This window comes from Rasamsonia emersonii, assembly GCF_000968595.1.
Source record: "Rasamsonia emersonii CBS 393.64 chromosome Unknown ctg1118621762452, whole genome shotgun sequence".
NCBI lineage: Eukaryota > Fungi > Ascomycota > Eurotiomycetes > Eurotiales > Trichocomaceae > Rasamsonia > Rasamsonia emersonii.
In genome coordinates this window covers 25402-51281 of record NW_013562538.1, presented here as the reverse complement: position 1 = coordinate 51281, position 25880 = coordinate 25402, and the positions used below count along the sequence as shown (strand labels likewise).

Below are 25880 nucleotides of genomic sequence, written 5' to 3'. Positions count from 1 at the left end.
CCTGTCAACAAACCAGGGCTGCGATGGTGCAGTGGTTAAGTAGCCTAAGTCTCTTACACCTACTAACAGTCCAGATGAACGGCCTGGGTTCGAATCATCCCTCTGGTCTCTGACCCAAATTTCCACCAAAAAAAAAGTGGTAGTAAAATCCCTGCCCGCCAAAAGCATAGGCGGGGGTTTTCGTAGCACCTGCGGGTCCCGGGAGGGAGGACCCCTGGTGTGAGCTTTTTTTATATTGCGCTCTCAGAGTCCTAGTGAGCTTTTGTTTTATTTCCATTTTTAGAAATTACGCATTTTCCTAGCAGGGTATCTGGAAGGAAGGATCCTAATTGCCCGCAATGACAAAGAAAATGAACAAACTAGTTGCTGCAGATCTTCGAGTACGAGTTAGCAAGTGTGATCGGATCTACCTAGAACACAAGTCAATACTATACTATGCTTGGATGCGTAAAGAGATATTTTTATGTGTAATGAGATGAGCTCTATGTGACTATTATACAGAAACAGCATGAAAAGCTGTCAAGTTTCTTTCAATCAACGAACAAAATGGAACCAGCCCTCAACCGCGTATGCATTTTCCCATTTGCATGGGAAGAAATTCAAAAGGAGTTTTGGGTATCACTGTAGGAATGAGTCAAATGACTGAAGTGGTAAGGCCCATTAATGGGAGGATTAACATGAGTCAAATCCTCTTCATAACTCCTTCTCTTTCGAAGTATTAGACCCGCGCGTTCCTTTTCCTTGGACAGATGCATCTTGCTCAGAATGCAGCTTCTGCCGTATTTGAACAACAGCGCGTTCCACTTCAATTGCGATCTCTGGAGCCCCCAATATCTCGCCCAATTCCTTCCCATCTGACTCTTCGAGGAGCAGCCTCTCCTCTGTATCCTCTTCCCCTAAAGGCACGACCGACTTTTCATTCCCATGCTCTTGTCTACCAGAGATGAGACGTTTAGAATAGAAATTCTCGAGCTCTGGAGAGGATTGAGGGTGCAAAAGCCCCTTCTCATGTAAATAAACCAGGTGCCTTGAGCCGCTTAGAGCTGCACATTGGTGAGTCCCATGAAATGACATAATTGATCTACAGGGCACAACACTCACCTCGCCAGTGCGACCAACCTCGGTAGGCTAAATAGAAGAAAGGGATATTGGGCACCCTGGTGCAATGAAACAATTAGATCAAGTCTCCCCTGCTGCGCCCTAGCAATGTGAACTTTGGGACACCTTACAATGGTATCACTGCAATGGGCAAGGTCAGAGGGGCAAGCCCGATGCTCCACCACAGCTTTCTGCGATGATGATCCTGTCTCTCCGTGCCTAGCTTGCTCAGAATACCCAGCACATTTTCCGGCTTGATTGCATTTCTCGGAAACACCACATCAACCGGTTTTCTCTCGCGAGTTTCCTCGATCTGGCGCTGTGCGCTCAGAGGAGGGATACTCTTCAAACCCCACTCTTCATAGGGAATCCGCTGGAGAACAACATGGCCATAGGACACGAGGGTTTTCCTCCACCCTTTATCGGCTCGCTCCCATTTCTCCCAGGTTTCAGCTGCCTTGGCCGTAACCTTGTCCAGGAGCGACGCGTTCAAGACGTTGGGGGATCGGCAGTATACGAAAGCGCGTCTCGTTGAAATGGGGACGAGGAATAGACGCATAGCAACGGCCGTGGGCGAAGGCTGGGGGAAGGAGGGTCAATGAGGAAGGCTTCCCTATCTCACAGAAAACGCGACGGAAAAGGAGGCTGTAATAGGTGACATGCTTTCTGCAGGCTCATTCACGGGAGTGAAGATCGGTGCAAAGGCCAGCTTGCCAGCATGAGAGTGAGCCTTGGTGCTAGGGAAAGCGTCTGAGGCCGAAACGATGACACATGTGCGATAGACGTCATTCGACTGGCCAAAGCTGCAGGCCGGAATCCGGAAAAGCAGCAGCGCCGCCAGAAGAGGCTCGATTCTTATTACGGGGATCGCCGTGTTCCAGGCTTGGTTAATCGGTTAACTTTAAATCCTGCCTACTCCGGAGTATCGTTAACATGGTGACGACGTCCCGCCAAGCACTGCGCCGCCCTCTCCGCAGGGGTCTCGAGCTTTCGTGGACAGCGTCAATATCAACACCTTCATTGGGTGGCCGTATATCATGGCACATATCATCTAGAGGACACGATTTCTTATTAACAGCAGGCAATGGCCCAAGATGCGCAAGATCCAGCATCTCAACCGACAACAGACCCCGCCGGCCACTCTTCGTCAGACACCACCCTTGAAGGTGAATCTCGATCGCAGGAGCCTCGCCGAGGGACTGTGACATCTTCAACCAGTCATTCACAGTCCTCACAGCCTTTGGCGTCTGCGGAGAACTCGGCGCATGACCGGCCGTCGACACCGGCCGTTCGGACCTTGCCAGGTAAGTAGACGTCAGGCGCACAAGTGTCTTAGATATCTAGCTAGTATAGATGCTAACTCCAAATCGCTTTATTGTAGCATGGATTCGATCTGTAGAGATACCTGAGGATGAGAGCGATGCGACCACCAGGCTCCTACCCTCCGAGCTTGACGATGCCGTCGTGGCCCAGCATAATCACTCGCCCTACGCAAAGCAGAAACCGTCTTTGGACCAAGCTGGACAAGAGCACGAGGATCAGATTGACCCCGCGACGGGATTCCGGGTGTCCCGCTGGATAAGATTTGCCAGATCTGTCGCGTATCCTCGCACTACAAGCTCCCTGGAGGAGAAGCCGGTGACCTGGGATTGGCTGAACGAGAACCTAGGGGACTATTCGAATCCTTGGAACTCGACAAATGACGGCTCTGACGCCGAACAGGGCGTCCGGGAAACTAGATGGCGTGCAAGGCGTCGAACTTGGATTGGGCGTTTGCAGTCTAACTTGTTGAAGAGTCCTATCGTTCCGCTCGTGTTCCGGCTTACGGTGTGGATCTTCTCCTTGTGTGCGCTGGCGCTGGGGGGCTCGATCCATCATCTTTCGCAGATATACAGTCGCCCTCAAGGTCCTTCTGCTGACATGGCAATCATTGTCGATGCTGTAGCCCTGGTCTATTTGGTGTACATCACCTATGATGAATACACGGGGAAGCCCTTGGGGCTCCGGTCTCCCAAGGCCAAAATGCGACTGATACTGTTGGATATCTTCTTCATTGTCTTCGATTCTGCCAACCTGAGTCTCGCCTTCGCGTCCCTGTCCGATGTCCAGGGTTCGTGTACCAATTCCGTCATCAACCATCACCTTGACGCAAAGAACGACACGATCTGTGATTGGCAGACGGCGCTTGCGTCGGTCCTGCTCATTGCGTTGATCGCATGGCTCTTAACCTTCACGATCAGTGTATTCCGGTAAGCCGTCTCCGCTCCTCTCGGATTGAAAGAATATGCTGACCATCTCTTGTTCTCGATGTTCAGACTGGTGGAGAGAGTGGCTTCGAAATGAGACACCCTCCCGGCTTCTTTTATTGCTTACCTTTTTTTGCTTGGTACTGACGGTTACGAATGGCGTCTAAACGGTTGGTCATATGGACGGAATGTGGAGGTCACAGGGTTGACCTCTGGAGTGCTGCTTTGCAACCATACGTCCTTTCTATTGTACTGTATAATGCTTTTTTTTGTCTCTTGTTTATACTGCAGTTTTGGATAGGGTGATTATGGGTAATTGGCCTCTAGCAGTCATCCATGCACAGTAACTGGATGCGCACATGATCTGCAATAATGACTAAATTATGATACTGTACTTATTAATGGATGTAACATTTCGTGCCATCGAATCAGACGTGCACGGCAGGGCCATCCTTTCCATACAGTGGATCTTGGTCAAACCATCCCTGCATCTCGATGTTCTTCCTCAGTTCTTCTTCGTTCTCGTTATCGGCCCCGTAGCACATGTCCCAGCTCTTCCCTCGTGGATACGACCCCAACATCTTGAACCGGCCACCACTCAAATCCTCCAACAGGCGGTGGGCAACCCCTGCGGGAAGAATCATCAGATCGCCTTGCTCGACAATAGTCTCGACCCGGCCGGGATTCTCTTCCCCCCCGAAGCAGAGACGCGCGCGGCCGGAGATGACGCCCAGGATCTCGTGGGTGGTCGAGTGGAAGTGTGTCTGGCGATACATGGTGTACTGCCACTGGGGAACAACAACGCCGACTTCATCGAGGCGGGCGGAGAGCTGAGCAGCGGAAGCGTTAAAGGCGGAGTGGTAGATCAGCAGGGGCTTGTTTTGGATGGATGTGTTGGGGAGGCGACGCCAGGCGGGGATCAAATGTCGACTAATTTGGATTTCGGAGGCTGGGCGGAAGGACATCTTTGGTTCTTCCTTCTTTCTGTCTTTCTTTCTTTTTTTTGTCTTCGTTGTTGGCTCTTTTCGATGCGGGATGTCTCTTTTCTTTTCTGTTGTGGACGTCTATCTCGAGTCTGTCAGGTACCTCTCTGCCGCACGGCACTTCCCTGTATCTAGGTCACATGGTTTGTCAGCTGAGTCGTTGTTTAGCGTCCTGGCCCTGGAAGATCCACAGGATAGGAGATTATATGGATTTCACTGTTTATTTCCAAGATGGAGAGCAGAGAAGCGATACTTACACGTTCCTGGAGACTATCAGACGTTCAGTACAAACAACCAAGGAATGACGTCATCTGGTGCGTCTCTGAGCAAGCACACACAACCTGCAACAGCCTCTGAGTTACGCGTACAGGGGTGTAATTTAAGATAACTCTGGTCTTATGGCCCCTATCCACAGTATTATTTTTTTATCTATAGAGATAGCCATGGCATACGCATATCAAATTGAATCCCACTTGGGAGCGTTTACTTCTGTTGGGTCTGTCTATGTAATGTACTGTAATTATCTGTCCACTTGCAGGTAGTGTTGAGTTCTGATAAGGTTCCGTTCAGCGATCGCCAGCACTTTAGAAGACTCAACGCCCTCTAAAACTGTAGTATCTCTGGAGAGTCCTCGGAAATTATTTTTTATTCTGTGTGACGATTATTCTTCAGGCAAAAACTGCCAGGCAGCCACAGGGCGGTGGTGGCACAGTCACCTGTCACGTCACTGCCGCCAGACCGCCAACGGGCGGCGCGAGAGATCTGCCTAACTCAAGCGGGCAAGCCGTGGATTGGCAAAGGCAACAACCGCCTCTCCGTCCAGAGCCCCAGAACTCATTCCGCCGCCCGCTCCCCCATCGCTACTCCCGCGCTGCGTGCATGCCTAGCTTAACTTGCATTACTATCTGAACCTCCCTCCTACCGACTGCTCGTTACTGTCACCGCCATCCTTAGTCTACATTTTATCTCTTCCCTCTTCCGCGCTCCTTTCTCCCCTGCCATCCTCCCAACCCTCCCCGCTGCAGCTACGTCCTGCTCTCTTCTCGTTTCGTCTTGAACGAGCGTCTCCAGCAGACACTCCGGTGTCTGAGCTGATCTGTGATCTAGTGAGTATGAGAATAACCACTGCATTACCCCCATATCCATCCCATCCCATGGCTGCCCTGCCCTCCTTTGATTTTATCGCGTCTGGTGGAACGTTCCGGCCCTGGTGCGGTGTGCCTGTCATATCTCGGCGGTTGGCAACCTTCACCATGGTCGCCATGGTTCCCTTCCCTGCAACCCAAACCGTCACAATCTGATCACGTTGGCAAGCTTCTGCTGTTTGTCAGGTAACTCGCGGCACGTACGTGTGCATGCGTCTCCGCCGGCCCGCTTGATCAAAACTCTCCCAGTGCTTGTTTACCTGTGGCCTTTTCTATCCATCCGAGTCCCTGTCGTATCTGCACTCCAGCTGTCTGTTTTTGACTTCTTGCTTCTGTCGACTTGGCCTGGGCTTCTTGAAACACACTCTTTTCCTTTCTCGAACCCCCACATCGCTGCACACACCATGAAGAATAAGGATCTGACCTCCGAAGTCTCATCAGCTCCCGCTGGTCTTCTCCGCCGGTCGAATCGTCTCCGGAAGTCGACCATGCCTACTGCGATGCCGGTAACCCCTCACAAGGATGACCTCGACGAAACGTAAGTTTCCGTGGAATGGCGTTCACAAATGTGTTAGGAGTTGGGATCTTGCTTTCGGCATGATGCTCGAAGCTGACCAGTGGTTAATAATTGCAGATGGACATTCTTGGAGAGGGGCATCGACAGTGTGATGCTCAAGCTGGAGGAGGGTGTTGATATGAAGACCGTACGTGTTCTCTGATCTGGTCTTGTCACGTTTTGGGCGGTACTGACAACCAGTTTTACTACTATATAGTACATGGCTCTCTACACGTTCGTGTCTCCCGTACCTCCGGTCTGCGAATCCAGCTGACATTGTGTAGGGCGGTACACAACTTCTGCACGTCTCAAAAGGCTGTGAGCAATGGAGGCTTGCAAGCTCACCGAGGCGGTATGTGCTTCGTCTTCTCTTCTTACTTGGAACGTGTGATCAGCCGCTGACAGCTTCCTCGTGTTGATAGCGCATCTCCTCGGCGAAGAACTCTACAACCTTCTCGGTCAATACTTGTCACGCCATCTTGAAAATGTCTACAAAGCTTCCGAAACCCACGCTGAGGAGGCACTCTTAGGATTCTATATCCGGGAGTGGGATCGATACACAACCGCCGCAAAATACATCAATCACCTTTTCCGATACCTCAATCGACACTGGGTGAAGAGGGAGATCGATGAAGGGAAGAAAAATATCTACGATGTCTACACGCTTCATCTGGTTAAGTGGCGGGAGGACTTCTTCAAGAAGGTTCAGGAGAAGGTCATGGCCGCAGTGCTGAATCTGGTGGAGAAACAACGGAACGGCGAGACGATCGAGCAGTCGCAGATCAAAAACATCGTCGATTCGTACGTGTCATTGGGTCTGGATGAGAACGACAGCACTAAGTCGACTTTGGAGGTGTACCGGTACTATTTCGAGCGGCCCTTCATCGAGGCCACCCGGGTCTACTACGAAAACGAGTCCCGACAGTTTGTCGCGGAGAACAGTGTTGTGGAATACATGAAGAAGGCCGAGTCTCGTCTGGAGGAAGAGAAGGCCCGAGTGGGACTGTACCTGCATCCTGACATCACCAAGCGTCTTACCGAGACGTGTTTGGATGTTCTCGTCACCGCGCATTCTGGTCTCCTGCGTGACGAATTCCAGGTCCTCTTGGACAACGAACGACAGGACGATCTGGCTCGGATGTACCGCCTCCTGTCGAAGATCAAGGATGGATTGGATCCGCTCCGGGCGAAATTTGAGACCCATGTCCGAAAGGCCGGGTTGGCTGCCGTCGAAAAGGTGGCGGCGGAAGGAGACCAGTTTGAGCCCAAGACGTACGTGGATGCGCTGCTGCAGGTCCACTCGCGATACCAGAACCTGGTGAACGTGGCATTTGCAGGAGAATCAGAGTTTGTCCGGTCTTTGGACAACGCCTGCCGCGAGTTCGTCAACCGCAACCAGATCTGCAAGACGAGTTCCACGAAGTCGCCCGAGCTGTTGGCACGATACACCGACTCATTACTCAAGAAAGGCGGTAAGGCCGCGGAGGAATCGGAATTGGAGGAGATGCTAGGCCAGATCATGACGGTCTTCAAGTACATTGAGGATAAGGATGTGTTCCAGAAGTTCTACTCCAAGATGCTTGCGAAGCGCCTGGTGCACGTTAGTTCCGTCTCGGACGATGCAGAGACCAGCATGATCAGTAAGCTGAAAGAGGCGTGTGGGTTTGAATACACGAACAAGCTGCAGCGCATGTTCCAGGACATCCAGATCTCCAAGGATCTCAACGCCGCTTATCGGGACTGGCAGGATAAAGTCTTGGATGAGGAAGACCGGAAGAAGATGGTGGATCCGCATTTCCAGATCCTGGGAACAGGATTCTGGCCTCTCAACCCGCCCTCGACGGAATTCATTCCCCCGCCCGAGATTGTCAGGACAGCCGAACGGTTCCAGAGCTTTTACTTCGATAAGCACAGTGGTCGCAAGTTGACATGGCTGTGGCAGCTGTGCAAGGGTGAAATCAAGGCCAACTACATCAAGAACACCAAGGTTCCCTACACGTTCCAAGTGTCAACGTTTCAGATGGGAATCTTGCTTCTTTACAACGAACATGACACGCTGGAATACTCGGAGATTCAGAAGGCCACCAAGTTGTCGAACGAGGTTCTTGAACCGAACATGAGCATTCTTCTCAAGGCGAAGGTGCTGCTAGCCAACCCCGAAGGAGCCAAGCCAGCGCCGGGCGTGTCTTTCAGTCTGAACCACAACTTCAAGAATAAGAAGATCAAAGTCAACCTCAACATCCAGATCAAGTCGGAACAGAAGCATGAATCCGACGACACCCACAAGACGATCGAGGAGGACCGGAAACTGCTTCTACAGGTATGCTCAGTCGAAAGTTTTGCATTCATTCGATATCTTGACGAGACTAACTTTTGATTTCAGTCTGCGATTGTCCGTATTATGAAATCCCGCAAGAAGATGAAACACGTCCAGCTAGTCCAGGAGGTCATCAACCAGGTGAAGGCACGGTTTCCTCCTAAGATACCGGATATTAAGAAGAACATCGAAGCCCTTATGGAGAAGGATTACATTGAACGATTGGATGGGGATGAGCTGGCTTACATTGCATGAACCATTTACGCCTCATTTTTTTTTTCCTTACAATCATGATTGTGATGCTGAAGCATTTAGGTGATGTTTCAAAATTCGACTTCCTCCGCTAACTCGATTGAGATGGGGTGACGGGTGAGGTAACTCTGATGGATTTTCCAATTGCTCCCTGCATCGAGGAAGCCTGGCCGGGTGGGATAAATGAATCTGTTGCTTTTCTTTTATTTCCTTCTATCTTCATGCTCATGCTGTTTTGTTGATGACGAATGATACTCTCTTCCCAAGGCGAGACGGGATGCATGTAGGGTTGTTAATTGGTTCCATGGCATATGCACTCCCCCAGACCCATCAAACTCTCCATGGAGGCAAAAGCCAAAGACAAAAAAACAGGCGGACCTTGCCCGTCCAGAAAAGACAAAGCAAGCAAACAAACAAACGAAGGGCATAGTTCTAGGTTGTAACTATCTTCTTTCTTATCTTAGTGGCTGTAATAATGATACCTATTGCTGTGAGCATGAACAATGGCAATGGCAATGTTAATGAGTTACATGCTTTAACATTTTGTTTTTGTTTTTTCTTTGACAAAGGAAAGAAAAGAAATCTCTTCATGACAACTATAGTATATCGATCGGTTCATTTATCCATCCTATCTGTAAGAAGAGAAGACTGCCTGTCATATTTGTCGACCTGTGAGTATCAGATATGTATAGTAAGGACAACTACTGTGTATAGCTGGCTAAAGAGACGTACATATAAGCTAGACAGAATGAGAAATATGAAAGAAAAGGGGAAAAAAAAAGGTATTTATTTATTATATACATGTGATTACTCCTCCGGCAGAGGCTCAACATTCCAGATACTGTCGGCATACTCGTTGATGACCCGGTCCGTGGAGAAGAAGCCCATGCGCGCCACGCTCGTGATGGACTTGGCGATCCACTCGTCCTGGTCCTGGAACGCCTCGTCGACCAACTCCTGTGTCGTGAGGTACGAGTGGAAGTCGTCCGACACCAGATAGTAGTCGCCGTGGTCCGTGATGGACGAGATCAGCGCGGAGAAATCGTCTGCGTCGCCGAATGTGCCCTTCTGGATCTCCTCGAATACCCGGGCTAGGTTCTCGTCTAGCCTGAAGCCGTCGTAGCGGTGGCGGTGTCGGATCTCTTCAACATCCTCGGCGAGGGTACCGAAGAGGAAGATGTTCTGTTCACCGATCTCGCGGGTGATTTCGATCTATGACACATATACATAGTCAGAAAAAAAGGAGCCATCCTCGTCGTGAACTCTCTTCTTCCTGAATGGACTTACATTGGCACCGTCACACGTCCCGATAATGAGACCTCCGTTGAGAACAAACTTCATGTTGCTCGTCCCGCTGGCCTCCGTGCCGGCAGTCGAGATGTGTTCACTGATGTCCGACGCAGGACAGATGATCTCCGCCTTGCTGACGTTGTAATCCTCAATAAAGATGACCTTGAGCAGATCGCCCACATCGGCGTCCTTGTTAATCACGGCGGCGACGTTGTTGATCAGATGGATGATCGTCTTCGCCATCCAGTACCCCGGCGCCGCCTTGCCTCCAAAAATCGATACCCGGGGAACCAATTTCTGACACTCTTCCGGGCTCAGCGATTTGATCTTCAGGTATCGATGGATAACGCCGAAGATGTTGAGCTGCTGCCGCTTGTACTCGTGGATGCGCTTGACTTGCACATCAAACAGGGCCCTGGGGTTCACGCTGTATCCGGTGGTATCCTTGATAAGTTTGGCAAGGCGAATCTTGTTCGCATATTTGATCTCTGCCCACTCGCTCCGGAAGGCCTTGTCGTCGACAAAGGATTCCAGCTGATCGAGCAGAGTCAGATCTTTCAAGAACTCAAAGCCACCCAGTTTCGAAGCGATGAGGTCCGACAATCGTGGATTCGCTTGGTGGAGCCACCGTCTCGGAGTGATGCCGTTGGTGACATTGGTGAACTTGTCTGGCCCGTATATGGCAACAAAGTCTTTGAAGATCGTCGTCTTGATCAGGTCGGAATGCAGCTCCGCCACTCCGTTCACCTTATGAGATCCGATGATTGCCAGATGTGCCATTCGAACCATCTTCGGATGCGACTCTTCGATCACCGAGACGCGGGCCAACATATCTCGATCCTCTGGGAATCTCTTTTCGACGGACTGTAGGAAGAACAGATTGATATCATAGATGATTTGCAGATGCCGAGGCAGCAGATTCTGCATCAAAGGCACCGACCACTTCTCTAACGCTTCCGGCAAGACCGTGTGGTTTGTGTAGCCGAAGGTGTGGGTGACGATGTGCCAGGCTTCGTCCCAGTCAAGACCTTCTAGGTCGACCAGGATGCGCTGCAGCTCGACGATGGCAAGCGTCGGGTGAGTATCGTTGAGCTGGATCGCAACTTGATCAGGGAATTCCCTCCAGGCACGCCTAGTCTTCTTGAACCTGCGCACAATATCGTACAAGGATGCTGCACACCAGAAGTACTGCTGTTTCAAACGGAGCTCCTTGCCCCGTTCAAGATTATCATTTGGATACAGCACAGCAGAAATGGTTTCTGCCCGCTGCTGGTCCGCAACAGCACTTTCATAGTCACCGGCATTGAACTTCTGGAAATCGAACTCGCCACTGGTGGCTTTGCTAGACCACAAACGGAGGTTGTTCGTCGTCTTTGTGCCATATCCGGGGATTGGAACATCGTATGCCACAGCCTGGACAGTTTCGCCGCCCTGCCAGGAGTTGACTGTCTTTCCATACTCATCTTGGTATCTGATGACATGGCCGTAGAATTGGATGTCCACGGTGATATCGTGGCGTGGGAATTCCCAGGGATTAAAATCCAGCCAGTAATCGGGGATCTCGACCTGGTAACCATCGATGATTTCCTGTTTGAATATTCCATAGCGGTAGCGCAGGCCATAACCCCAGGCTGGATAATTCAGAGTCGCCAGACTGTCAAGGAAGCACGCGGCGAGGCGTCCCAACCCGCCATTCCCAAGGGCCGCATCATGTTCCTGATTAATCACGTCCTCGACGCGGAAACCAAGCTCAGACAAGCCATCTAGAATGCCTTATCAGCGTGCTGAACCTTTATGGTAATGGGCAGGTGCGTAGACTAAGTTATGTATGTATGTACCTTGCGCGACATCTTTCAAGCCAACGTTCAGCATGGCATTATCGAGTGCTCGACCCATTAGAAATTCGAGGGAAAGGTCTGAGCAATAGACAAGAATGTCAGTGTCCGAAGTTTACTTTCATGACAACAGTGATGTTCCCAGCACCGTACAATACACGCGCTTCTGGTCTGCAAATGTCTGACGCTGCTGCGTCTTGTTCCATTCAATAATCAGCCGGTCTCGGAAGGCCAGAGCAGTTCCTGCATATGCCGCCCTAAATTGAATGTCATATTGAGTATCTGTCTCAATTCTTACGCCGGAAGACAGGTGAAAGCGTGACATACGACTCATCGCAATTGAAGAGCGAGCGCGCCAGGGTGGTCTCAACATGGCGAATGAATTCATGCTACCCCAGACCAGGGGACAATCAGAAACAGCGCATAGTTGTGCGGCTCTTGGCTGTAAGCATACCTCGAATTCTTCCTTGTTCTGGAAACTTTTCGCGGACTACGATTTCATATGATTAAGATTAACGTCACCTCGGCTTCTCAACTGCCATCCCGACGATCGAGGTATAGCACGAGCGGTAGAGGGAATGGGAGGGTCGTACATGTTTCTGCCACCTGTAAGAACGGTCAGAAATCTAACTGATTATTCACAGAAGAAATGTCCGTTCTTGTCCGACTTACGCCTCCCTCAGCGGTTCCGGAATACTGGCCTCGACTGCGTTGATCTCAGCCGGTCCGAACCCAGTGAAGGTCCGCTTGTGCTTGGGACGACTGAAACCCGGTCCCACGGGCCCTTGGAGGTCGGAAATGGGGGCACCGACGGAGGGTCTGCGCTCGCGAGACAGAGGCTTGGAGGACATGACTGCAGCTGAAAGATTGACTCAGTGTATAATTGATTCTCTCGGTGTTTGTTAGATAGAAGCAGTATCCACATATAACGGAATATCTACCGAGAGTAACGTTGCACCGCTGCAGGGAGTCAAGAATCGTGCACGGATGTCGCAGGTCGCTGTTTCTTCGTGGTGGTGAAGGCTTCGAATAGGAGAGCAAGCGCCAACAACAAAGAATCGGACAGAATGTCTAATGCTGCGGATCAACGCAACCAGGAGGGAATAGTAGAGGCGCTACGATACAGCTTCTACAGCAATAGCAGGAGAGAAATGTAGCGTCGCACAGAGTCTCATTCAGTTGACAGCTATGAGGCGTTCAAGAGCCTAAGGTAAGCCAAGGAACAGGTTGGTCGAAGCATTCATTGCTTGCCTCGAACCCGGATTGAGAAAGACCGTCCAACACGGGGAGGGGTGGCTGCCAATTACTGTGTCCAGTTCAAGTCAGATGAGAAATTGCGAGGCGTGTGTCGGCGCCTCATTCAGTGAAGGGCTGCTGGTGAAAGAAGAGAGAACAGGGGTTGGCTCATGAGGGGTTCCCATGATGCCAACAGCTCGTCCAGCGGCCAGGGGTGAAGCTTGGAGAAAAACAAGAAAAGAGAAAGCCATGTAGCATCATGCTGGCAGTGTGATTCGTTGCCAGTCCGGCCGTCTTTGTCTGGACAGAGCAGTCGACAGGCACATCCATGGATGCGAGCACCTTGTACCTGGTCGATGTTTACCTCACCTGACAGCATGACTAAGAAGGCGGGGCAGCGTGACCAGGGGTCTAGACGTTCAGTCTCTGCGGGGGTGAATCGTGATCAAAAAAGGATCGATACCGTATGTCGTGCCTCCGTTATACCCTCCGACGAATCCCAGGCTTACCTGTGCATTTCGACATGTTGGTTCCTATTTCGAAGACTACCTGTTGGGCAGGCACTCTTCATCATCCAGCGCCACTACTACCTACTTACTACCGCGGGGTCGATCGGACCCATGGATAGATCTGGGCCAGAAATGGTCGAAACCGGCCGCCACCAGGGAGACGACCCCTGCTGGTCCTACTCTCGCATGGATTAATTAAATTTCAATCGTTATCTACAGGCAATCACCCCTGCCACCCAAATCATGGCAATTGCCGAACACTGAGGGGACAAATGGTGACTCTTTACCTATCTATAGTACTGTACTGTACATACATTCGCTGCGCGGCTGTAGATTCACCACCTTAAACGTGAGCGTTTGATATATGGAATGTAGATATATAACATACAAGTATTCCATATATCAAAAGCTCGCATTGAATACATGTACTGTACCTAGGTATGTACTATACAGTACAATCCAACACGTGGCCGCCATCAACATTTAGTCCTGCTCAGATAAGATTAGGCTAGCGCCCAAGGATTCATCACTTATGCATGGCGTGCAAAAAACACGAGCACGAAAAAACCAAACTTGATACGAGACAGCAACGGACTTTGGGGTGTTGGATTCTCCACTATTACTATTACTATCTTGAAGTAATAGACTAATAATAGTGTGTCCGTGACTCTTGTCTTGTCCAGTGCAAGCCAGGAGAAGCATGCTTCCCGCCGCCTTCCGATCAAGCGACTTGGACGACGTCACGATACTCAATCCGGCAATGACGCCAAGAAAAATAGATTCCGGGCTTAAATCGCCTTAAAAAAAAACCCGTGTGAATCGCGTGATAGACAAGACAGGCATGGGAATCGTAAATCCCCCCGTCCGATGGGGCTGGGAAGTTGGGGAGCCCTAGCTGCCCTCCTGCCCCTACAGAGTATAGATTGGATCATTGGGGAGGATAATTCGTGCAGGACTGGCATTATTGACGGATCCACTTGAGTCTTGAATGAATGGCCCCAAAAAGCCTCAGGCCTCAGGCTGCCCAAAATAACTCACATTGCCACGTTTTTTTTTGTTCTGTTTCGAGTTTGCTGCAGGTCCAGCTGGCTCCTGGGGGCGGATCTTCCCGGGCCAAAATTGTTGACAACTCGCGTTTCTCAGCACAGCCTGCCACCGCAGCACTGCCATTGAATAAAGAAATACGAATTCAGTGGCATTGGAATCTAATCAGTTTCAGCTGGGCATGGCTGTGCTAATTGACAATTTTAGGTATTTAGGTCGCCTATTGAATGAACCACCATCGGTAGATAGGGAGTGGGCAGAGGAAGATCAAGCGTAATCCTACGGGAATCTACCCGAAGGATCAGAAAAAAAGAAACCGGGGCTGTCCGTTTCAAAATCCTGATGCGAAGCTTGACGAAAGTCTACTTCCCCATCTGTAGAGAAAAATATCGTAACTAAATTAGTAGTATAGCACTTAGTATAGTACACCGGAATGATTCTGCTGCACTGGCAGGCACGATTTACGGCTTTGGGCCCAAGTGCAGCTCCCATGTGAGGGCCACATCTGAGAAGGAGACCAAGTACGAAGACAAGACGCTAATATAGAAAAAAAAATCTCAATTATGCGTACAAGGCGGCATAACCGACCCAAACCAAAACACGGATGAACGAAGCCGGGAGAAGACGGCCGCCTCCCTCTCTCCATCGCTGACATGTCGATCAACATAAATGCAAAAAAAAGGACGCGAAAAAGATAAACGTAAGAAAAGAAGGATAGAAAAAAAATATGAAAGTATAAAGAAACTGGCGAGGAAAAATTCTTCTTGATAAAAAAAGTTAGGCCTGGTCCAAGCCCTTCATCATCATCCAATGCGCGAAGAGAAAAATAGAAAAGAAAAACAATAAGAGAAAGAAACTCAATGTGCCAGCAACTTTTGCCCCCAAAGCGATGAACGAGAAAGCACTCCCAAGCGGCAAGGGAAATCTGGGAAGAATCACAAGGGTGGAAAGAATTGGGCCTCACAGGCCAGATATGAATGAACAGCGATCGCAAAGAAAAATCACATATCAAAACATACGGCATTTCTGCATACCCAGATATATGCCACATCAAAGCGCCCAAAAACAATAAGAAAAGTGTTAGATGATGCCGCCCCCATGAACGCCGTCTCAATTTCCACGCAAAGAAAAACCAGCAAGAATATTTGGGTAGTCAAGTCATTAGATGGCTGCGTTGAAAGGTAACCAGAATAAGGGCGATGACCGGCAGAAAGCATTAGAGAAAATGGAGAAAGGAACCGCGCTGGAACGGAAAGGAGGAAAAGGGGTGGGGGAAAAAAAAATCTGCATGCCAACTGGATCGAACCACGAACAGATGTCTGAGGTTATAGAATACCGGAATCTTTAAGGGCATTCTGTAGGATGGTCTCTTTCACCGCGGCAAACACCAGGCGGATGTTTGTTGTATCGGTAGCCTGGGTGAGACTATAAGTGCGGCGGATCAGTGACTGCTCTAGATGCCACCTGGTGGGGCGAGTACTTACTGAGGGTATAGATTAAGATGTGCGCGATTGACCTGGTTAAACCTCCATAATAGATACTTGGCGGCTCGGTTCACATCATTGCCTCCGGAATAGTCGGGGAAGTAGTTACTCAACGGCGAGCGGCTCAGTTTCTGGCGGAACAGATCGACTTTATTCAGGAAAAGAATAATGCTGGTGCGCATGAACCATCGCGAATTGACGACCGAGTCGAAAAGCACTAGGCTCTCCATCATTCGGTTCTTTGGAAGTGAAAAAAAAAAAGATCAGTGACTCTGGAGACCAACCACGTTCGAGGTTAGGCATACCTGATTACTCTCTTCCAACAAGACCTGATCATATTCACTCAACGCGACACAGAAAATAATGGACGTGACGTTTTCGAAGCAATGGATCCACTTCTTGCGTTCGCTTCGTTGCCCTCCGACATCAAACATACTGTCGACCTGCGTCAGTAACAAGTCATGTTTCTCGAGAGGATGCGAAGACGCACTGAATGCTGAGTTGGCCCATCGTGAAGCGCGTCTCGTATATACCCGTCGTTTTCGTTCTGGCGCGGAGCACGTCGGCTTCATTGGGAATGTAATCCGGCTCTGCTATTCGCTTCGCATGTTCAAAGAAGCTGTTTCGATGCCATTAGCCTTCATCCGCTGATCAGAGCAGACACACACCACTTACTATGGTGCGGAATCCATCAGATAGAATTCGCTTTGATGTTCCAGGACCGTCGAAGTACATGGATCGTTCCAAAGGTATGTCACGGCATCCCCGACTTTGGGGTCGAGAGGGGTATTTGGGTCGGGATCGATATTGTATTCCAGGAGGAAGGTGATATAATCCCGCACTTTCTGGCTGGACGGCTCCAGGTCAAACTGGTGGTAGGCCCCAATCAGCGCCTTCGCGCAGTCCATGAGGTTCTTGTATACGGTCAGACGGTATAAGGCGAGCTCTTCGACCGAGTACCCATTTTGGTGGATAATCTTCATCTGTTTGACGATCGTTGACTTGCCGCTTTCGCCGGATCCTGGGCAGGTTAGCCAAAGTCAGCCCCAATGAACCGAGACAGGCTATCATATTCGTCACATACCCAGAAGTAGGATTTTGCATTCTCTGCGTAGTCGCCTTGAATCTTCCTCCAATTTCTTATCGATCATCTGACTCCTCTTCTTCCCTTCTAAGTCCACACCGGACTCGGAGCTGAGACACGCACCCATATTGGATGAATCTTTGGGGACTCTTCCGATTCACGAATTTTTCCCACGTTCAAACTTCCGATCGGCGATTCGAAGAATAGATGATGGATGAGAATAGTCCGGGTTCAGCTGCAATACGGCCAAACCGTCAACAAAGAAGTCGACTAGCGCCCCGACAGGCGTAAACGGAAGCACCGGGGGCCAGCCACGAGGGCACAGGGCCGCAAATATCGTGGCGCTCGAAGCTAGATGAGTCGACTGTGAACTGACGACGGCGGTCGGAACGAGATCGATTCAGTCGGGCTGTGTCTGGTCGCAACGTCGGCGGCGGAATGCAGCGCTGACGACACGACAGCGGGAGCGACCTCGAGCTGGGCGTCCACGTTGAACGGGATGGCGGCAGTGAATCGCCACGGAGGGGAGAATCGCAATCGTCCGAGAAACGGCAGAATGAGAGAAGCGTGATATCTTGTCGACGGTTGTGGACAAGATGCGACGATTAGGAGCGTCCGAAGTTGGGAGGGACCGGGGCGAGATAGAAGCTTGAGGCCGGCGATCCAGGTGCGTTCCCCGACGGCAGCGTGGGGAGAGCTGAAGGGAGGCTGATGTTGCCGTCCTTACTCCTCAGGCCGTGCAGGACGTAGATGCAGGCTCAAGCAGGGAGACCTGAGGGCTGAGGCCAGAGGAACAGGAGCTGGAGGACAGCAAGAGGAGGGTGGGCGAAGGAGGAAGCGGCAAGGCTCAGAGGTGGACGCAGGAAGAGGCGGTAGTAGTAGTAATTACACGCAGCGTGGTACATGGACAGGCTCTGCCTGGGGCACAGCACAACATAACCTTAGCAGCGTGGACACTGGACAGTGCTTCCAGGCCGCCAGGGCGCCGGCTGAGGCGTGCTATCGGGGGCTGTGGGGGGTTTGCCGAGGGGGAGCGGGCGCTGTTGGCGCTTGACGACAAAAGGGCAGGACAGGACAGGACAGGGAGGAGATCAAACTTCAGGACGGCCGGTTTGCCTGATCCGCACCAGGCGAGGTGTACGGGTTCAACGACAGCGAGATAATAATGCGATACGACTGTGCCTCTCCAGGGGACTGCCCAGCCTACGAGAGCTGAGCCTGGAGACGCGAGAGCGGCCGCGGGGAGGCGATTAGGAATCAGCTAACCCAGTCCGTCGCGCGCCGATGCAGCGATGCTGGCTTGGTCAGCCATTGCGGAGAGGAGCGACTCCTCACGTGGGCAGCGGGTATGCGGAGCCACCCAGGCCCGCCGCCAGCCAATCGCGTCCCGCCGCCCGCTGGCCCGAGCGTCTCCCTGCGGTGGTTCGTCGTCAGGCGTCGCCGAGATGGGGGCGGCCTCGTCCATGTGTTCTTCAGCATCGCTGCGATCGTCTGTCTGGCAGGTGGCCCCAACGAGAAGACCACCGGCTGGCCTGTGAGGCAGACACGCGATCCCGGCCGGACTACGTCTTTATTTATTTAAGGGCAGCCCCGGCCTTCTGCTTCCTGCTGGCGAAATCCTCCTCTCCTCTGCTCTGTACATTTTACAGCCAGCGCGTCCGTGTCTCCACGGGAACGCCGGACGAGGACCGGAGGATTGTCCTAGATTCATGACGGCATGCTCCTGGAAGCAACCAAACGGTGCCTGCGGAGTGTGGCAGGCCAATTGGAACCTCACCGGGGGGGGGGGGGGCGAAAGCGAAGCGAAGGAGAGCAAACGATGCCACTGCGCCTGGGAACCCTGAGTCGACCATCATCCCCCGAGTATTATGACCTGCGCAAGGGCTGTCCGGAGTAGTCCGTACCCTAGGATTTCGTGCGCAGTCAGCCTGGTGCTCTATCAGGATTAGACTCGCGATCTGCGCAGGCCTTACTCGGCTAGGTACGTGTCCGGAGACCGGAGCAATGCTGTTCCCTCGCGCCAGCCTCAGCCTCAGCCCCTGAAGGCCAAGGCCGACTTGGCCACGATAGGCGTGAAGTGCATCGCCCAATGATGGTCTTCGTAGCACGTAGGGAGTGCCAACATGCTTCTGCTCTGTGGAATTCCTCAAGAGATCCACGACGGAGCGTGGCAGCGATATCTCTGTGGGAATCGAAGCTTGCCCTGATGGGAAGCTCTAAGCAAGGACAACTCGACAGTCTACACGTAATAATTAGCTACTTGGAGCTTTGACGACGCCGTCTCCTGCATCTCATAATTCTTGTCTACTTTAGTCCTCGCGCATCGTTTCACCACGAATCGTGGATCTGGTTATCGTGCGATCGATGGCGTCTAGTCTATCGAGAGCCTCCACCGGTGGACATTGCACAGCGTAGTTTCCCAAGGGGCGCTCCACCGCTGTCCGAGGCGATGCTCTCTGTATTGTAGACGTGGTGTCACTGGTGTGCTGGCCAGGGCACAAGCCCCATGCTGGCGGTGTGGGTTGATTTCATTCGTGCACAGTGTCTTTTGGCACCCTGGATTGACACGCCCGCTACCATCTGGCCGGTTCTGAAGTTGCTAACGCTGCCAGGTCGGCGGCAGCGCATTTCCAGCCAATCTGCAGGACAGCGTCAGAGTCCCCGCCCTGGGCGGTCTGCTCTCTGTCTCGCCCTGCCAAAAGCATTCCGCCAGTCAGCACGCCGTCACCCGCCATCTGCCCACCTGCCGGGCCCCTCGCCAACTGCGCTATCTCGTCAACGTCATTCTTGAAAAAAAAAAATAAGAGCTCCCCCGATCTCTCGAAGAAGTCGAGAAAGGTCTCTTCCGTTCTGCGGGAACAAAGCCAGGATCCCCGCACCCTCCGAGACGTATATTCCCTGCTCTTCCCTTGCTCTGCCATTCCGACCCTGACCCGCCAACCAGCTTTTCCTTCTTCCGGCTCCCGCCACTCCTTCCCCACACCCATCTATCTTCTCTTCCCATCAGCATCGCCTAACTGCTGTACCGGAGACGACCAGCTTCCTGTCCCTCGCAAAACCCCCCTGCTTGGTTTGTGTCCCGTGCGAATCGCCTGTTTCTCACCATGGCGGAGTTTGTGCGTGCCCAGATCTTTGGCACCACCTTCGAAATCACCACCAGGTATGGGTGGCCCGGGTGCACTGCGTCGATGATGTGGCAGAATCGTCAGTTGACTGGGACTCAGGTACACAGACCTGCAACCGGTGGGCATGGGTGCTTTTGGTCTTGTCTGGTACGTTTGGATCTGGCTTTCTCGGCGAAGAGCTGGCGACGAGTTCTGTGCGGAGGACTGGGACTGACAGGGTGCATTGGAAAAGCTCGGCGCGAGACCAATTGACGGGCCAGCCGGTTGCAGTAAAGAAGATCATGAAACCATTCAGCACTCCGGTGCTGTCGAAACGCACGTATAGAGAGCTGAAGCTGCTCAAACACCTGAAACATGAGAATGTTGGTGGGCCTCGGTCTGCAGCGCAGGTGTGGTGTTATGCTAACAGCAGCTAGGTGATCAGCTTAAGCGATATATTTATCTCTCCTCTGGAAGATATGTACGTGAAGCTCTGCCTCGACGACATGCCGTCATAGCGTATTGACTTTCCCCTCACAGTTACTTTGTGACCGAACTTCTGGGAACAGATCTGCACCGACTCCTCACGTCACGGCCGCTAGAGAAACAATTCATTCAATACTTCCTCTATCAAATATTAGTATGTGGCCATATCTCCGCCCCATTTCGAGGTGGCTTGTTCTCTGACCGTTTATAGCGAGGGTTGAAATATGTTCACTCGGCCGGTGTGGTGCATCGTGATCTCAAGCCCAGCAACATCCTGATCAACGAGAACTGTGACCTCAAGATCTGCGACTTTGGTCTAGCACGCATTCAAGATCCTCAGATGACCGGCTACGTCTCGACGAGATACTACCGTGCCCCCGAAATCATGCTCACATGGCAGAAGTACGACGTGGAGGTCGACATTTGGAGTGCTGGATGCATATTCGCAGAGATGCTCGATGGAAAACCGCTCTTCCCAGGAAAGGACCATGTCAACCAATTCTCCATCATTACGGAACTTCTTGGCACGCCACCAGATGATGTGATCCAGACCATTTGCAGTGAGAATGTGAGATCCGCTCTGCCTTGCTTCTCGTCCGTAACAAACAGGAGCTGACTGCCCCCACCCCTTGCAGACCTTACGATTCGTTCAATCCTTGCCAAAGCGCGAGCGGCAACCATTGGCCAACAAGTTCAAGAACGCGGATCCTGCAGGTGCGTGTCACCAAGTTTGAGTTAACTGGGGTGTCTAGGTTCTGACGTCCTGCAGCCGTCGATCTCCTCGAGAAGATGCTCGTTTTCGACCCAAAGAAGCGAATCCGGGCTGGCGATGCCCTCGCCCACGAGTACCTGGCACCTTATCATGATCCGACCGATGAACCAGAGGCGGAGGAGAAGTTTGACTGGTCTTTTAACGATGCGGATCTACCAGTGGATACCTGGAAAATTATGATGTGCGTGCATATTCGTCTTGCATATTGGCATTTACTAATCGCCGCATTCTCAGGTACTCGGAAATCTTGGATTACCATAATATCGATCAAAGCGTCACGTCCTTGGACGAGGTCCAAGGCCCTGCACCCCCTCCTTCTTAGGCTCAGACAACAAAGGATGATGGGATGTAGGGAGCTACTAGACCACGTTGGGGGTTTCTAGCTCCCTGTATTGTTTTTCCTTTTGAAAAATTAGGCGAGAACGATCTGATAGCTATCTGATCTATATTTTTTTTTTCCTTTTTTCGCCTGGCTGCGGAGATGACATGTACATGAAAGCCCACGTATTTTTTTTTCCCCCCCTTTCTTTCGGCCCCTCCCCAGTTTGCACTCTGCGCAATTCTCCTACTTTCTTCGTGGCACAGCCCGTGTCGGCTGTTATTGACGGGAAGATCTAGGAGGGAGGGGACATCTTCTGTTAAACTTTGTTGTTTTCTACATGAAAATGGATGATGGAATGGGCAGGTTTGCAGAAAGGGCGCTTTTCGTGGGACTGGTTATGTTCATATGATGTGTGCGTCAAGAATAGATCGAAGAATCTAATTAATGAATAAGGGTCTGGGATATTTTTGGACTTGCAGTTGACAACCAGTGGTAGAGAATATAATGCAAACCAATTAATCCATCCTATTAATCCATTTAATCTGCTTCGAAAAAGCTGTGTCAGGTACTTTTTGTCTTGCTGGATACACCCCGCCCTATCTCCGAATGCCAAGCATGTGAAGCATGGCCGACGACTTCACCGCCCTGGCTCCCAAGCCAATCAAGGTTGGACGCGCTCGGGGTCGCGCAGTTACATCAGGTCAGTGAATGTTTGCTGTGCTGTCCGCGACCAAGAGTCGGTTGCAACACAGCATATTTGAGCCTTCTTGTTGAATCGCATTTTGTGAAAAGTACCAGAGGAGAGAGCGCGACAGCGACAAGCAGAAAAGGGTCAGCCTGCACCAGGCGATCCACATCGTCTTCCACTCTCCTGTCGAACCGATCTAGGTCATGGCACAAACCACTGCCAACCAGGGTCCTGTTGTCCTGGTTATAGACTTTCACCATGCTAGGTGAGTGCTGCCTGTTCCATCTTTATTACTTCGCTTCCACGAGACATGTTATTTGTGTCCGGAGAGGTCAATGAGACAGCACTGGGGACGACAGGTGAATTCGTGCTAATAATTCATATTGTTCTGCAGAGGCCCTGAGATCGAGTTATGTTTTGGAGACGATGGAACAAATCCTGCGGCCGAGAACGACTGGTCGCTATTGCCGTTCATGGCGTTGTCGGACGGGGCGCATGCGTATGACAACCCCATATACCATTCAACATTCAATTCGGATTTGGCTGGCCCCTTCCTTGCTCAAAACTCTATGGTACGGCTTCTGACTGTTAAGCTGGTCTGTAGATCCACCGAAGACTTTTCGTACTTTACACTCCGGCGTGACGCAACTCCCTCGCAACCGGCGACTTCGCTCTTCGGGATCTCTTGCACGAGGCAGATCGATGCCAGTACGTTGATTAATCGCCCCCCTGATGTGACGAGGTCGACGGTTCAAAAGGCGGTCGTCGTCGTTACCGATAGCCCTGAACATTTTGGGCCTCTGAGGGAGAAGTTGTCGATGGTGACATCGGCATGGTTTGCGCAGCGGTATGTTCCTCGGCGATGTGCTTGAAACGTAGGCGTGCCTAAAATATGGATTTCGGTGTCGATTGCCACGCTGGGACTTGCAGGGCGATTTCCTCTGCAGGCTTGTTGGATTCAAGAATCGGTTACAAAGCTGAGGCTGACGTTGGAATTTATCGAACTACAGGGATTTCTCGGACACTGACATCCTAAAGGTATACCTGACTTCAACTCTTGAAGTGATATCGTATACTCATTGCTGGTGACTAGAAATTCCGGGAGAGCCTGTTAGTCAGTCTGAGGAATGAAGAGGCACGGAAAGATCAATACCTCGGTGAGTTTCGCTGGGAAATCTTGCAGAGGTATGTTCTGCTCGTGCTAATCGAAATGAAGGCCTCTCTTTACGAGAAATGATCCACGAATTTAAATATCAAACTCTCGTTCTGTTTAAATGTCTTCTATTACAGCCCAAGGTATGGAGAGCACCTGTCTTTTGAGAATGATGGTGCTCATCAACACACAGATGTTATTTTTTGGTTCACGATGCGAACGCTTATGCATGATACAATTTTCTTTGATTTCTTTGATACCCGGTCTCATCAGTAATCTTCAAGATTGTGCCGACCCAGCCTTTGACAGCTACGCCCAGAATGCCGAGAAACCAAGTTCTCTAAAGACAAGTGAAAGGAGCTCTTGTATGAGTAGACTGTCACCACAAGACCCGGGGTCCCTGCTAACACACATTTAGTACTTGCATACATGGGTCTGCCCCTTCAAATCTTCGGAAAGGTCTGATTGATGTTTCTTCCAAAGTGCAATGTGAACGGGTCTGACATTTCCAAGGGGAGTATTTTCGGTCCCTACACACCTTTGCAGCAGCTGGACCTGCTCGCAGATCACGGAACTAAGTCGTACGTTGTGGGATCGACGAATTCGCTGCTTTTACAGCAGAAGGACCGCTACAGCGATATCCTTATTAATGTAAGAAGCCATCCCCTATTTTACTGAAATATAAGATCTGAACATTACTCCGCAGCTGGACGAGGGAACCATCAATATAACCTCTCCCTCCTTACGGAGCGCATTGTCTCTCACCCCGGCAGATAGGCGGTGGATCGATTTTCTGACACAGGCGGTCAATGATACGTGGGATGACGCGCACCCGCGGCAACCCAAAACTCATGGCTACATGGGCTCTGAGGAGTTTATCAGGCTTCAATTCGAGGAATACCTGCTTGCACTGTTATCCTGCATGAATTATCATGACCATCTAGAATCCACGTCGGGGACAAACGCCGAAGCCGGCTCCAAGATCAAAGCGCAAACGTTCGATATTGAGGGTGACCCGGCGTTGGATTTCAACTCCGAATTTCTAGCACGGTGGCAAAAGACGGCGAACTATGCTCTCTTCAAGCGCTTGACGTCGGATGCACTCCTCTTCTCCATCGTAGAGCCCCGGCATCCCTGTGCTGGAGGACTCACGATCGAGGACATCCAGCGACGACTGACGCAACAGGTTGCTGAGCTGCATCTTGACGAGCGCGTGCGAGAGGGTCGCGAGGCGCTGAACAAGCATCTTGCAAGCGGTCAAAAGAAGATGAGCTCGGTGTTCAGTAGCTTCTGGGCAGATATTGAAGCCATGCGGAAAAAGAACGAAGAGAAGGCACAGCAAGCAGCAGAGCGACAATCCGAGGACAAGGAGTCTGTTACCTCACCGCCTCATTCTCCACGGAGCTCAATATCAGTGAACTCCTGGTTTGGAGGTCGCAAGGCACCTTCTGTGGATCTGTCCCAAGCGCAGGCTTCCGTCAGCGCAGCTAGTCAGAAAGCGGGTGCATACTTCAGCTCCTGGAGCGCATGGGCCAGTGAGCGACGCAAGGAATGGCAAGAGCGGAGAAATGCATCAAGTTCTCCGACGACCACATCACCACCGCGGTCGTCCCTCACATCATCTTCGACGACAACGCTTGCCAACACAGAGAAAGCTGAGTCAGATCGGGGGCGAACACAATCGCCACATCGGAGGAGCGAAGATTTATCTGGCCTTGCGAGAAGTGGAAGTCGAAGGAAGCGGTGGAGTGCCATTCTCCGGAAGAAAGATCGGAGCGATTCCTTATCTCCGCACCGAAAGGAAGAAGGCGGCCTGGAACCTGCGACGAATGATGCTCCTCTACCAAAGTCGCCGCTGTCAAAGACCGTTCCGCCGTGGGAAACTAATACACAAAACGCTTCTGACGAGCCGTCTTCGGGGTCGCAGGAGACGAAACACGGCAAGAGCGAAAGCTCGGAAGCTATCGTATCCAGCTCCAGTGTTTCAGAACCCGCACCCAAGGAAAACTCGGAGGTTGCCAAGGTCGAGGATGATCAGGCTGAAGCGCCCGAAGCAAAGAGTACCGAAGTTGTCGCACCGTCTGAATCTCAAAGCACCTCTGACTCGAAGTCATGAAATGAAGCTGGTCGATTTGTCTGACACCTTCATCTCGTCATTCAGGATTTCACATGACTGAGCGTCAAGTGTCGCCTCATTTTACGGAAACGGGTTCAAGAAGCACCAGGAAGAAGATCCTGAGAGGCAAGACAAGGTACTCTTCCCAGTCCAAGCGTCG

At 51.4% G+C, this 25880-nt stretch overlaps 8 protein-coding genes across 8 annotated transcripts; 4 read left to right on the top strand and 4 right to left on the bottom strand.

Moving 5' to 3' along the window:
- Nucleotides 1–693: 693 nt before the first annotated feature.
- On the bottom strand, nucleotides 694–1657 carry T310_10255 (uncharacterized protein; the record flags this gene model as incomplete). The annotated part of the gene is made up of 3 exons (XM_013467340.1): nucleotides 694–1043; nucleotides 1102–1157; nucleotides 1230–1657. The coding sequence occupies 3 exons, from the start codon at nucleotides 1655–1657 to the stop codon at nucleotides 694–696; spliced, it is 834 nt and encodes a 277-aa protein (XP_013322794.1).
- Nucleotides 1658–2182: 525 nt separating this feature from the next.
- T310_10254 (uncharacterized protein) lies at nucleotides 2183–3691 on the top strand (the record flags this gene model as incomplete). Its single annotated transcript, XM_013467339.1, has 3 exons — nucleotides 2183–2402; nucleotides 2480–3347; nucleotides 3646–3691. 3 exons carry the CDS (start codon nucleotides 2183–2185, stop codon nucleotides 3689–3691), a joined length of 1134 nt encoding a protein of 377 aa, XP_013322793.1.
- An 81-nt stretch (nucleotides 3692–3772) lies between these two features.
- T310_10253 (uncharacterized protein) lies at nucleotides 3773–5591 on the bottom strand (the record flags this gene model as incomplete). Its single annotated transcript, XM_013467338.1, has 4 exons — nucleotides 3773–4408; nucleotides 4585–4590; nucleotides 4666–4732; nucleotides 5287–5591. 4 exons carry the CDS (start codon nucleotides 5589–5591, stop codon nucleotides 3773–3775), a joined length of 1014 nt encoding a protein of 337 aa, XP_013322792.1.
- Nucleotides 5592–5960: 369 nt separating this feature from the next.
- On the top strand, nucleotides 5961–8600 carry T310_10252 (Cullin; the record flags this gene model as incomplete). Its single annotated transcript, XM_013467337.1, has 5 exons — nucleotides 5961–6010; nucleotides 6107–6176; nucleotides 6344–6380; nucleotides 6424–8348; nucleotides 8412–8600. 5 exons carry the CDS (start codon nucleotides 5961–5963, stop codon nucleotides 8598–8600), a joined length of 2271 nt encoding a protein of 756 aa, XP_013322791.1.
- An 804-nt stretch (nucleotides 8601–9404) lies between these two features.
- On the bottom strand, nucleotides 9405–12573 carry T310_10251 (Phosphorylase; the record flags this gene model as incomplete). The annotated part of the gene is made up of 6 exons (XM_013467336.1): nucleotides 9405–9809; nucleotides 9885–11650; nucleotides 11726–11803; nucleotides 11876–12212; nucleotides 12316–12328; nucleotides 12395–12573. The coding sequence occupies 6 exons, from the start codon at nucleotides 12571–12573 to the stop codon at nucleotides 9405–9407; spliced, it is 2778 nt and encodes a 925-aa protein (XP_013322790.1).
- Nucleotides 12574–16338: 3765 nt separating this feature from the next.
- On the bottom strand, nucleotides 16339–17206 carry T310_10250 (Guanine nucleotide-binding protein alpha-3 subunit; the record flags this gene model as incomplete). The annotated part of the gene is made up of 4 exons (XM_013467335.1): nucleotides 16339–16438; nucleotides 16486–16614; nucleotides 16671–17016; nucleotides 17080–17206. The coding sequence occupies 4 exons, from the start codon at nucleotides 17204–17206 to the stop codon at nucleotides 16339–16341; spliced, it is 702 nt and encodes a 233-aa protein (XP_013322789.1).
- A 2977-nt stretch (nucleotides 17207–20183) lies between these two features.
- Nucleotides 20184–21763, top strand: T310_10249 (Mitogen-activated protein kinase; the record flags this gene model as incomplete). Its single annotated transcript, XM_013467334.1, has 8 exons — nucleotides 20184–20195; nucleotides 20240–20566; nucleotides 20621–20664; nucleotides 20724–20823; nucleotides 20881–21237; nucleotides 21305–21383; nucleotides 21439–21622; nucleotides 21676–21763. 8 exons carry the CDS (start codon nucleotides 20184–20186, stop codon nucleotides 21761–21763), a joined length of 1191 nt encoding a protein of 396 aa, XP_013322788.1.
- Nucleotides 21764–22387: 624 nt separating this feature from the next.
- On the top strand, nucleotides 22388–25720 carry T310_10248 (uncharacterized protein; the record flags this gene model as incomplete). Its single annotated transcript, XM_013467333.1, has 8 exons — nucleotides 22388–22429; nucleotides 22652–22716; nucleotides 22846–23298; nucleotides 23462–23489; nucleotides 23545–23636; nucleotides 23878–23969; nucleotides 24170–24255; nucleotides 24311–25720. The coding sequence occupies 8 exons, from the start codon at nucleotides 22388–22390 to the stop codon at nucleotides 25718–25720; spliced, it is 2268 nt and encodes a 755-aa protein (XP_013322787.1).
- Nucleotides 25721–25880: the final 160 nt, after the last annotated feature.